Below are 13,813 nucleotides of genomic sequence, written 5' to 3' on the forward strand. Positions count from 1 at the left end.
ACAAAAATCTGTGACCTCTTTCTTCTGCATGTGCAAATGTGGACTCTAGGGAAAGCGAGGGAAAGGTATAGGTAAAATCCTAAGCTATTTTTATAAGGTTGTAGACTGTTGGCTGTAATAAATGAGGTCCCCAAAACTAATTTAAATGTAAAGCTTTGAGGAAGTGAGTAGCAACAGCTGTTTCACATGTAGTTTGATTTCTGAAGTTTCATCTTGACTGAAGAAACAATTGTATCCTAACTTTATTCTATTGCCTCACCAAGTTATGCCATTTGTGCCGTCTTCTGTACCTGAGTTGAAGCAGTGGACTCCTCGTTCAATCTTTTGCATCTACTTTTGATTTGCAGTTTTCACCAGGGAAAAGTCATCTCTGAGTCTCAGAAGAAGTAGAAAATGGTAGGTTCAGCTTTCACTTTAAGTATATTCTTAGAGCTCTGTGGCATAGGAACTGCAATATGGGTCAGAGTGGGATTTTTCAGATTGTATCCTCGTCCATTTCATTCCCAATGCCAATTTCATAATTTGTCATAATGACTATCATGGGCACTACATAATAACACAGATCAGGGGAGACATATCATTTGCTCCTACTATGTTATTGTAAGTTTAATATAGTAGTATGTTAATAATATCTTCCAGAAAGTCCATAAATCTTGGGATGTTGTTTTTTTTTAACTCCGCTGTAATTATAGTTTGCTTTTAAAATCTGTGTGTATGAAACAACTTAAAAGAGAGATGTCCTTCTAGAAAATAGCTCCAGTGCATAATAATGTAAGTTGGATATGGACTCAATAAGGTTTATACAAGTCATAATTGGTCCTTACATTGTCATGGACAGCCACACAATCAGATTATAAAAATACATGCATCTACCTGTAGCTATGAAAGGCTGGCATTTGTCTAGAAGACAGATTACTTGAGCAAATGTTAATCAGGCATAAAGAGACACTTCTTGTGATTCCTACAACAGTAACAAGGTGACCACACAGAAAACAACTGCAAATATAACATGCTGGTTGCAACTGCTTTTTACTTTAGTTTCTCTTACTCTGAAAACTTTGAAAAATTATTAATGCTAATTCCATCTCCTGTCTACAAAGAACTGGGAAAGGTGACATTCTTGTTTGTAATACAGCAGTCTGCGATGTGGACAAATAATTAAGGAAAAATAATTAGGGGTGGGACCTTAGAATAGGGTGAAGGTGGAGCAGGGCCTTGGGGCCCCTTCCACATGTGAGCCCAGTGTCATGACCTCATTGGCACCATTGTAAACCTGATATTCTTCCCTCACAAGCAGCGGTGTTGCTCGCAGTTTCATCCAGAAAGCTATGGTTAGACATAATATCTTTAAGTGGGACATTTGTGAAGACAGCTTGTAGGCTGGTGCAGTGATTTTAATATACTATAATACTATATAATATAAAGTAATATGTAGTTCATTACTATCTTAATAATGATTAGTTGTTAAGATACCAAAGACAGAAACATATTCAATAACTAAATTATGAAATATGTGTATAATAAATATGCTGAAAATAGCCTCCCCACAAACTGGCAGAGCCTCCCCTGTTCCCATACACACAACACACATGCTTCTTTAAAAGCACCCACCATCAAAACCAAAAGCCAGCACCTGGGCCTGACCTAACAGAGGATCCCAAGTCTGTCCCAATACAATACCTTAATCACAACACCACCCTTCTCCTCTAAGGACTCTGTCTGAGAAGTGTCAAAGAACAGGGTTGAATATACGTGTACGTTGTCCATAGTGAGCCATCATAGCAAAGACTCCCACAGCTTTTCTGTTACAGCAAGATCATTACAAACTGGAATTTAACTTGGAAGTTCAATTTTAAAAAAACATACACTGGTCTTTGTTGGGGAATGGGAAAGGGACAGGCATCCTTATGGCCTGTTCTTCACCCTAACATGATGGTGCCTGTCTAGTTTTCCACCAGTAATTCTTTTGGAACACGCTGCTCCCACTTCCAGCAGGGTCTTTGAGCTAGCCACAATGGCTGTGTCTACACTTGCATTCCTCTTTCGAAAGAGGAATGCAAATGAGGGAAATCAAAAATGCAAATGAGGCACGGATTCCATATCTCATGCTTCATTTTCATAATCTCTTTTTGGAAGAGATTCTTTCAAAAGAAAAAAAGCAGTGTAGATGGGGCTCTTTTGAAAATAAACCCCATCTTTGGAAGAACACTTCTTCCTGAAACAAAATAGGAAGAAGGGTTGTTTCAAAGATGGGGTTTATTTTCGAAAGAGGCCCGTCTACATGGCTTTTTTTCTTCAGAAAGAATCTCTTCCAAAAATAGATTATGCAAATGAAGCATGAACTATGTAAATCATTGGCTAATTTGCATTTTTGATTTCCCTCATTTGCATTCCTCTTTCAAAAGAGGAATGCAAGTATAGACATAGCCAGCATGTTGACGTTAGACACGTCTTCCCCTGCAATAGTGCTTGTGCAAAAACTCACACACACAGGGTTTATTTGTACTGGGGCTTGTTTTTTCAAAAAAACCAACACTTGTTTCCTGAAAAAAAAAAATCCCTTGTGTCTGCACTGCAAAGCCTGTTATTCTGGATTAAGAGAGCATTTAACTAGAAATAGTAACTCCCCCAAAACGAACTACTTTTGCTGACCTCCCTGCTTTCAGTTTCAAAAAGGTCTCAGTGTTCACTAAGCAGAGGTAACTATAACTTAATTGGCCTCCATGGAGGCAGCCCATCATTGCTCTTATTTCAAAATTGGGCTCTCTGGTGTGAATGCTCAATTTGAAATGCTCTTGTGGTGTGAATGCTTGGTTTCAGAAATAACTTATTTTGACATTAGAAATAATGTTGAAAGTTATTTCTGAAAACCCTGCAGTGTAGACATAGCCTTGAGTGACCTCCGTGGCAGACAAACCACATAATTCTGGAGAGGAGCTAATTGAGCCTGAGGCTTCCTTAGCAACCTAGTGCTAGAAACTGAGAGCATCTCTTGCAGCTCTCATGACTGGTGTATAGCCTCAAGTTCCCTGCTCATAGTTCTGGGGGAGATTCTGCTGTTGGTAGAGGAGCGGTTTGTAGCTCACCCTTTTTGGTAGCAATTTTCGTTTTTCTAATACTCATATATGTAGTTACTCATCCTTTATGAAAGTTACTGATCACTCACGTGCTGTTTTTGAGTGTATTAAAGGTATTCCTTAAAATGAAGCGACATGTAATATTATTGAAATTTTTCCCTTGCAACTTTTTAGCAAAAATAATTCCATTTATAACTAAATAAAAATCTTAATTTTTCATCTTGTTCACAGTTTGTTTTTCCAGTTAATTTTATTAAAAAATTAGTTCCCACTTGTATATTCTTTTTTCTTCATTCACCAACTCCGTTGTTTATTAATTTAAAATATTGAGTTCGTATATGTGTGATTTTTTTAATTGCTCCTCTGCAGATAACCTCATTTATCTACTCTTATTATCCCATTATTCTCAGTTTTTATCTAAATCCTGAAGTTCTGAAAATAACTGTTACTTTTAGAGAACAGAAATGCAGTGTCACATGAGACCCAATCCGTCTATTTCTTGTGGTTGATCTCCTTTCGGTTCTTGTTAACTCTTTTATATACATCTTGTGCTGAGTATTTTAGGTAACAAAGAAATACAAAATGACTGGAGCTGGGAAGCAGCAAGGAAGCAACTATGTGAGCAGATCACAGAATCCTAGGGTTAGAAGATACCTCAGGAGGACATCAAGTCCAAGCCCCTCTTCAAAGCAGCACCAATGCCAACTAAATTATCCCAGTCAGGACTTTGTCAAACTGGAACTTAAAAACCTCTAGAGATGGGGATTCCACCACTTCCCTAGCTAACCCATTCCAGAGCTTAACCACCCTCCTGGTGAAAGTTTTTCTTAATATACAACCTCCCACTGCAGCTTGAGACCATTGCTCCTCATTCTGTTGTCCGTCATCGCTGAAAACACCCTTTCTCCGTCGTCTTTGTAATCCCCTTGCAGGTAGTTGAAGACTTCTATCAAATTCCCACTCTCTCTACTCTTCCGTAGACTACATGAGCCTAATCCAGCAACCTCACCTCATATGTCATGTGCTCCAGATCCCCTAATCATTTTTATTGCCCTCCTCTGAACTCCCTCCAATGTGTCCACATCCTGTTTGTAATGGCAGGCCCAGAACTGGACACAATATTCCAGGTGTGTCATTACCAGTGTAAAATAAAGGGGAATAATCACTTCCCTGATCTGCTGGCAATGCTCCTTCTAATGCAGCCCACTATATTTTTACCTTCTTGGCTACAAGAGCACATTGTTGACTCATGTCCAGCTTCTCATCATGGACTCATGGCCATCCACTGTAATATCCAGGTCCTTTTTCTGCAGAACTACTGCTTAGCCAATTGGCCCCCAACCTGTAGCACTGTTTGGGATCCTTATGTCCTAAGCGCAGGACTCGGCACTTCTCCTTGTTAAACCTCCTCAGATTTCTCTGGGCCCAGTCCTCCAATTTGTCTGGGTCACTCTGAACCCTATCCCTACTCTACAATATACCCACCCCTCCCCACAGCTTAGCATCATCAGTGAACTTCCTGAGGGTGGATGACACTAAAGAGAACGCAAAGACATATTTAAAATGCCTATGTTACCAACCAAGTTTATTTAAATTAGTGTTCATCAGCACTTTCATAGACTTTCATTCAAACAGGTGGCTAGTGATAACAAAAAATGTTGACGTAATCCAACGGGAGTAAAGAAACACTTTGACATACCTACTGGCATCTGTTTAAGCATCTGATTTTCAATGTAGTTAGATGCTTAATTGAACTTCCAGATTCAGTCACTGCATTCCCTCATGTAATTAGTTATGATTCATGTAAAAAGTATTGTGTGCAATGTTTTGTTCTTCATTCCATCCAAATCAAAGTATGAGGGAAAAATTTATAATTCTGAATTTTTTAAAAGATTTAATTGACTTTATTGACCAATCAAAACAAAAAAGGTCCACTCCCAAAATGCATACTAAATATAGATAGTTACAATTGTATTAAAATTCAGGTGATTGACAACTTCAGTGAAGATTTTCTTAAAGCAGAAAACAGTGAGTGCACAAAATAGAAGGAATTCTCTACTAGAATACCGAGGAAGGGTACTTCCCCATTCTTCTTCATCCCCAGCGCCCCCTAAAACTATAACTATAACTAGAAGGAGTAGCCAAGATCACAAAGGTAGGTGTGAGAATAGCACTCACTTTGGGAGATTCTCTGAAATGTCAGTAGTTTGAGGCTGTCTTGTTTAGCTATGACTATTTGTTCAAGGGACACAGCCAATTTAAAATTATACCTCTGCTGGATTCTTTTTAAGCCATCATTTGTACAGCAACACTTTACTGGCCTGCATTTTCAAAGGAATATACTGATTTTGTTAAATAGTGACAGTATATTTCATTTTGATTTAAAGGGTGCAGAGCACCTACCCACAGAAAATCAGGCTCCTTTAATGTGTTGCAAGTTGGACACCCCAGTCACTTTTTCCTTTTTGAAAATTTGCAGTTTGACCACATCAAAACGTAGCATATGGCAAGCCAGGGTGTGAATACATAGTACACAAGCCTTCTGCGCACACAAGTTGAACCTGCTACTACACACTGAAAGCTCAGTATCACTTGGCAGTAGGTACAAGTGCAATACAGAACTGTTAGTGCCTGGCATGGAGTACAAACGGTCACCTACTGCACAGCTGGCTTCTACGCAGTGATATATACATCCCAGCTTGCCAACCTACTGTCTCCCTATGGACAAGCCTCTAACCCAGGGGTCAGCAACCTTTCTGAGGGGAATTGCCAAAATGTGCCCTTTTGACCTGTATGTACAGTCCCGTGATACTTTTTAAAGTCACTAATAGTGCTACTTATAACAGCTTCATTACTAAATAAATGAATAAATAAAGATACAGAGCTTTACAGTTGATGTGGTGGTTGGTAGCATTAGTTGGTCTTTTGTTAAGCCACAGGTGGGTTTGAGCAAGCTCCTGGCTGCATGGGGGAGGAGGGGCAGGATGGGACTGAGCTCCTGTTTTTTGTGCTGATAAAAATCAGCTCACATGCCATTCTTGGCATATGTGTTGGCCCCTGTTTTAACCTATTATAAACTGGACCTGAGTATTGTAAAAACAGTAACATCATATTTTTCTGTTGGTTTATTTTGTGCATTTGATAGCAATTTGTACGAGTCATTTCACTGCTTCCTTTTGTGCTGCTACAAATTACCGCGTATTTCCAATGTGTTATTTGGAATGTTTCCCCGATACTTTTAAATATAACAAAACTACATTCTCAGAGGATACCGAGAAGCTGACCTGCTTATGGGGGCAGCAAGGAAGGCAAAGAGAGTAGTTGCTCAGGGGCCCAGCGATTTAAAAGAGTCCGGGGCTCCCAGCTGCCATTACTACAGCAGCAGCGGCAGTGGGAGCACCGAGCCCTTTAAATCACTGCTGGAGTGCCACATGGTGCACTCTGGCAGTTGTGCAGGCTGGATGGTGGGGGCGAGGGTGGGCGGTGCACAGCACAGGGCACATCAGGCAGCACTGAGGTATGACTGCCCTTAGCTCTTCCCTTTCCGGGGGCACAGAGCAGCCCCCTCCCACCTTGCCCAGTGCCCCAGCCAGTCGGTCAGTCCCTCCCGCACACCCTCCATACTATAAGGAGAAATCACGAGCATGAAATGAAACAAATGTTAGATCCCTCCACCTCGCCTTGCTGACTTAGCATATACAGCTGGATTGTGTTGGTAGGTTTCTATCTGGGGTTTAATTAAGGCTTTTAAATAGAGAGCTATCTAATTCCACACAAGTTTGCAAATGGGTTTCTGTGGATCTACATTATTATAATGTAGCGGTGCATGGAAATGGAAGTTAACCCAAAAAAATTCCTGGTATATTAATTTAATTTGTCTTTCACAGCACTTTCGAGTAAGTTCTTTAATGATCTTTTGGGCTTTCTGAATAGAAACCTTTGTGATATAACATTTAATAGCTAAAAGAGAAAAATAATTGTAGGTTTCTGTTGCAGCTGTATTAAATCCATGTGTGTTTCTTTCCTGCTTTTCAGGCCTTTCACACACGGCCCTCAAACAGATTGCAGTTCCTCTTATTGTTCCTGTTCTCCACGCTGTTGTCTGCCAGATGGTTTCCTAAAAGCTTGCCCTGTGATGTGAAAGTTGAAGCTTCGAAAGCCAATGTGATAGTGGACTGCAGTGATCGTCACCTCATCGAAATCCCACGTGGGATTCCTCCTAACACCACCAACCTGACTCTCACCATTAACCATATTCCAAATATTTACCCAACATCCTTAGCCCATCTTGATAATCTCGTGGAGGTTGATTTTAGATGCAACTGTGTGCCTGTTCGACTGGGACCAAAGGACCACGTGTGCACCAAACGCCTGAAAGTCCAGAACAACAGCTTTGCCACTCTTACAAAGCTAGAGTCATTGTACTTGGATGGAAATCAGCTACTAGAAATACCTCGGGGTCTTCCTCCTAATTTACGTCTGCTGAGCCTTGAAGCAAACAGCATTTTTTCCATCACAAAAGAGAATTTGTCAGAACTTGGAAACATAGAAATGTTGTACCTGGGACAGAACTGCTATTACCGTAATCCATGCAATGTTTCATTTGAAATTGAAAAGGCAGCCTTCCAGGGCTTAAGGAACTTAACAGTGTTGTCCCTGAAATCCAATAATTTAACTTACATTCCACACAATTTATCATCCACTTTAAAGGAACTATACCTTTATAATAATGCAATTCAAAAAGTTCAGGAGCATGATTTAAAAGACCTCTATATTTTGGAAATACTTGATTTAAGTGGCAACTGCCCTCGCTGTTACAATGCCCCATTTCCATGTACACCATGCCCTAATAAAGCCCCAATTTGGATCCACCACAAGGCCTTTGACACCTTAAAACAATTAAAAATTCTGCGCCTTCACAGTAACTCCCTACAAACTGTGCCCAGTAGCTGGTTTAAGAACACCAAGAATCTCAAAATGCTTGACCTTTCCCAGAATTTCCTAGCCAAAGAAATTGGAGAAGCTCATTTTTTGAACTTTATCCCCAACCTCGTAGAGCTAGATCTGTCCTTTAATTTTGAACTTCAGGTCTATTCTTCATTTTTAAACCTGTCAAAGACATTTGCCTCTCTCTCACATCTGGAAATCTTGAGGCTTAAGGGTTATGTGTTCAGAGAATTAAATCAAGAAAACCTAAGTCCACTGCTTCATCTTAGAAATTTGACAGTGTTGGACCTGGGAACTAATTTTATCAAAGTTGCTAACCTAAATATGTTTAAAAAATTCCCAACTCTTAAAATCATAGACCTCTCAGTAAATAAAATATCCCCTTCTTCAGGTGAATTCAATCATCATGGTTTTTGTTCTATCCCCATGGCTCTAGAATACCAATACAAAACCCAAATGCAGCAGAACATGCATTATTTCAGATATGATGAGTATGGGCGAAGTTGTAAATCTAAAGACAAAGAGTCTGGTTCCTTTCAACCTTTTGTCAATGAAGAGTGCCTCAGTTATGGGGAAACTCTGGATCTAAGCAGAAACAACATATTTTTTATCAATCCCTCTGATTTCCAGCATCTCACTTTCCTCAAATGCCTCAATTTATCAGGTAATGCTATCAGCCAGACTTTGAATGGAAGTGAGTTCCAACCTCTAGCTGGACTGAAATATCTGGATTTTTCTAACAATCGGATTGATTTGCTATACTCGACTGCCTTCCAGGAACTGAAAGATCTGGAAATACTAGACCTGAGTGATAACAATCATTATTTTCTGGCAGAAGGTATTACACACATGCTTGATTTTACAAAGAATTTGACCTTTCTGAAGAAGCTGATGATGAATGGGAATGAAATTTCCACTTCTACCACTGCAGGTATGGTCAGTAACTCTCTTCAGACTTTGGAATTCAGAGGAAATCACTTAGATGTTTTATGGAGGGATGGGGATACAAGATACTTGTCCTTTTTCAAGAATCTGACCAACCTAGAGCAACTGGACATTTCCTACAATTCTCTGAGTTTTTTACCTCCTGGTGTTTTTGAAGGCATGCCTCCAAGGCTTAAGATACTCATCTTAAGCAATAACAAGCTGAAGTCTTTCAACTGGGGGAAACTCCACTTTTTGAAGACACTGGAAACCTTGGATCTTAGCAACAACCTTCTCAGTACGGTCCCACGGGAGCTTTCCAATTGCTCGGCAAACCTCCACAAACTGATACTACAAAACAATAGGATCCGAAGGCTGACTAAGTACTTTCTCAGAGATGCTTTCCAGTTAAAATACTTGGACCTCAGCTCAAACAAAATCCAAATAATTAAGAAATCTAGCTTCCCGGAGAATGTCATCAGCAATCTGGAGATGTTACTTTTACATGGCAACCCTTTTAAGTGCATCTGTGATGCTGTGTGGTTTGCTTGGTGGATCAACCAGACTGAGGTTACGATTCCTCTGCTAGCCACCGATGTGACCTGTGCAGGCCCAGGAGCACACAAAGGCAAGAGTGTGATTTTCTTGGATCTGTATACCTGTGAATTGGACTCCTCCTATGTGACCCTGTACTCCATGTCAGCATCAGCTATCCTGTGTCTGATGGTGTTCACAGTTACAAGTCACCTCTATTTTTGGGATGTGTGGTATAGCTACCATTTCTGCATTGCGAAGTTAAGGGGCTATCGGCGTTTACAGTCGCCGGAAACTTGCTATGATGCTTTTATTTCCTATGATAACAAAGATCCGGATGTAACTGAATGGGTCTTGAAAGAATTAGTTGAAAACCTGGAAGATCAAAAAGAGAAACAGTTCAATTTATGTTTGGAAGAAAGAGACTGGCTGCCAGGACAACCCGTTTTGGACAATCTTTCCCAGAGCATACAACTAAGCAGAAAAACCATATTTGTGCTGACTAACAAGTACACAACGAATGGTAACTTTAAGACAGCATTTTACATGGCACACCAGAGACTTATGGATGAAAAAGTGGATGTGATTATCTTGATATTTCTTGAGAGAACTCTGAAGAAGTCCAGATATCTTCAGCTGAGGAAGAGACTGTGCAGTACCTCTGTTCTAGAATGGCCAACCAATCCTCGCTCCCAGTGTTATTTCTGGCAATGTCTGAAAAATGCCTTAATGGCAGACAATCATATGCCTTACAACAAACTGTTCCAAGAAACTGTGTAGCTGTGTAGCTCTATCTGTAAAATCTTAGTATGATACTGCGTACACCGGGTGACATTGAAACTCATATTTTACTTGAAGAAGGGTCCAAAGCAGAAGCGATAACTTAAGCATGACATCATATTGGAAGTTAAATGAGTTAAACGCACAACCGGCATTGTAAAGACAGTATTTTACCTGTTGCCCTGCAACATGACAGCCTTGCGTTTAACCATCACCACTTGCGAAGCAGACTGTTTCAATGACATGCACCTTACCTGGCACTCACAGCTACACAAAGAGAGGAGATGCACTACCAACTGGATGACTCAGGTTTGGAACAGAAGCTTAGCCTGCAGTTTTCAGTTCAATGGAGGCTGAGAGAATCTCCCATAGGTTGGCTCAAAGGTGTCACCACTTACTTGTGTTAGTGTACTATATGGACTCACGGGTAGTGGGTATCATAGGCAGGGGAAGGCAACGCCTACCCAAACTCCTCCATTTGGCAATGCCCATGCTTCACTGATGGCTATGCCACAGTACCTGCCAGCTATTCAGAGCTCCAGGGCCACAGAAGGCTGTAGCTGCTCTACCCACTGGCTCCTCGCAGCTCTAGGGTGCACTACTCTAGACTTGGGGCCAGCATCCCCCATTATGGGGTGGTTGGGCAGAGGCCAGTGGCCACCATGGGGAGTGGGCCTGGGCGGCCGGAGACTGGGAGTGCTTGTCTCCCCCAAGCTGTGGGGTCATCCACCTCCCATGCAGCGGCTATTAGGTGTTTAGCTATGATAGACTCTGCTGCTGTTAGGATCACTATTAGATGAAAAAAGAGTCTCATGTAAAACAATAGCTCACCCACTCAAAGCAGCACCAGACCCCGCCAGAACAACAGATGCAGAACATGTAGGTATACTTCCACTTCTGCAGTGATCAATACCCTCCATCACACGTCATTCAGATGCCCTGGCTCCTGTACATGCCTATCAGAAACATGTGGAGTACCTCTTCCAGAGCACTAGGTGCCCTGATAACTATGTAGGTGAATCACTACCTTTTCAGAGTACTCACACTGAAAAATGATAAAAAACAAAAGTACCCTGTTACCTGAAGGTGAGTGCTCTTCACAGAGCAACCACTCTACAGTTGACCTCTCAGGCCTCATTCTCAAAGGAAACCTGCTCTCTCTGTCAGGGGTCACTCAATAAAGAGGAGGGCATCTTCATGTCACCCTCCTATTTGTGAGTTTGTTGATGGCTGATCAGCCCAATTCTGGAGCCGCAAGTCTTATCACAGGAGAGGCAGGTGTTAGTAGCTGTTGGAGGGGTGAGGGGCAGATTTTCCTGCTCTTTTCTGCTTCTCCACCTCTCCTCACAACTGCTTCAAAGGACCACCTGCTCTTTTTCTAGCGTAAATTCATAGCTTCCCTAGACACTAAAATCAAGGACTGAATAAAGCATTGTATTTATGGATTATTACAACAATCTATACACCACTATCAACTCCTTCCCTTGCCTTTGGGTGCCTTTTTTCCTCCTCACTTTGTCTCCTTTTTCCTGCCCCAAAATAAGTGGAGGGATATTAGCAAGGCCCTTCATCTTCTAGGGTCCCTTGAAATACGTGTTAACTACTTATGCTAAACAAACTGGTCCACCTTGTATTTATCTGCAACACTCTGAGTATGTTTCCCTGACCTGAAGAAGAGTTGTGTGTAAGCTGGAAAGCTTGTCTCTCCTACCGATAGAAGTTGGACAAATAAATAATAAATACCTCTCCCACTTTGTCTCCCTCATCTTCTGAGACTTATATGGCTACAACCAGTGTTCCCTGTCAGCTGAGTTCTTGGTTGTCCACCCAGGAGAGATTCAGATGCCGCCCAGCTCATTAGCAGAGCCTTCACAGCCAGCAGCATGTGTTTCTATTGGTGGTGCACCTTCGCACATGCCTTGGTGCATGTAACAGAATTTAGTCTGCCCGTGGATGGCAAAAGTTAGAGGGAACACTGTCTACCACACTGCGTACATGAAGGATAATGGAACAGCGTGCAGGAGATTATTCTGCCCAAGAAAGCTATGTTTGGTGGCTTCTCCCCCAACTTTTTCCCACAATGTTTCATCTAAGTGGAATGGCTTCCAATTTCTGGGTACGGGGAAAGGGGCAGGAACAGAAGACTCTTCTAATTCTTCTTGCTCCTGCCTATTTTCTCTTATCATTGGTGAGGGTGAAAGAAAATGCTTTGGTTCATCCTGCTGTGGACTATTGGCACCTAGGCCTCTTTCTGCAGACCTGTCAAACATCATGGTGAGAATGAGAAGACAATCTTGTCTGTCTCCCCCTACCTGTCAATAAGTGTAAATAAGGATGGTGTTCCACAAATGTTTGTTAGGGTTGTGTAGTGATTCCCAGTCACTGCTCATGAGCAGGAGTAAGCAAAAGCAGGAGTAACTGTGTGTGGCGATGCCCATGCACAGCCTATAAAAATTGAATGATTGCCTGTGCTCAGCTCTGAAAAGTGATCAGAGTTCCTCTCCCAAGCAGTGCATTAATCACAGACTGAGCCACAGCTCACTGTCTATGCAGGAATTAATGCAGGAGTAGCAAATAACAACCTTCATGTGGCACCCCACACTCACATATGCCCTCAGACCCCTGAAACCAAGTATGTAGATGTGAGGGTTGAAAGGAGACAAAGGAGACATTTTACTCCTTTTCTGCTCCTTATTGGAAGCCCTACATTATAGGTCCTATAATATTTTTGTACATAATTGGACCTGTGTAATTTACTAGCAGTAAATTATCCAGGCCTCCCCTCAATCTGCAAATGTAGAATGTTCTTCATTCTAAATAGTGCAGCATTACACCCTTGTGCTAACAAGCATTTTACTACCTGTTGTAATTTTACTATTAATTTACACCACATAAGACTTTCTTTTTTTACACAAAAAGTAGGATGTGAGGTAAGGGAGTGGCTCCTAGCCCACCTGAGCTGAGGCGGTCATTGGGGTGGGGCAGAGTTAAGAACACGACTTGCTGCAAGTAACTTAGGAAAAAAGAAAACTAACCCACATCCTCCTCTCCACTTCCATCCTTGCAGCTGGAGAGTTACAGTTAGTTCACACTGAGTTACCAACTAGTTTAGATGAAGCAGCAGGTCACACTGCTCTCTGAACTACTGCTGCAGTCTGGTCATGGATTAAAACACAGACTGTAAACCTGTGAACTGGCTTACATTTGAGTTACATTCTGAAGATGATCAATGCAAAAATTAAGACCTAAACATTCACAAAATGCATAGTTAAAATACAAGAGAGCAAATATGCAAAAACAGCATCTGGGCCCAACCCCTCAAGTGAACTTAGAACCCTAGTATTTATTGGAGTTAAACACCTAAATAACTTTGAAGAGCTGGGTCTGCTCACTGTCCTGGTGATTTTCAGCCCCATCTAACCACTACTTCAAAAGTGGTGGGGGAGTGAAATAACCTTAATTATATGCAACAGGTTGCTAGTAAACACCCTTAATGGTTTAGAGCTTGGATACTTCAGAGATACTTCTCTAATGGAGAAGACAGGGAAGAT

The 13,813-nt window shown here is 41.4% G+C and overlaps 1 protein-coding gene across 1 annotated transcript in view; it reads left to right on the forward strand.

Moving 5' to 3' along the window:
• Positions 1–12,006, forward strand: part of TLR7 (toll like receptor 7) — a 29,479-nt gene extending 17,473 nt beyond the window's left edge. The window contains exons 3-4 of the mRNA XM_074992865.1: positions 348–396; positions 7,113–12,006. Coding sequence (XP_074848966.1) covers positions 394–396; positions 7,113–10,262 — 3,153 coding nt within the window. The 5' untranslated portion in view covers positions 348–393 and the 3' untranslated portion in view covers positions 10,263–12,006. The remainder of the gene's footprint in view (positions 1–347; positions 397–7,112) is intronic.
• The last annotated feature ends 1,807 nt before the right edge of the window (positions 12,007–13,813 follow it).

This window comes from Carettochelys insculpta, chromosome 1 (assembly GCF_033958435.1).
Source record: "Carettochelys insculpta isolate YL-2023 chromosome 1, ASM3395843v1, whole genome shotgun sequence".
Taxonomy (NCBI): Eukaryota; Metazoa; Chordata; order Testudines; family Carettochelyidae; genus Carettochelys; species Carettochelys insculpta.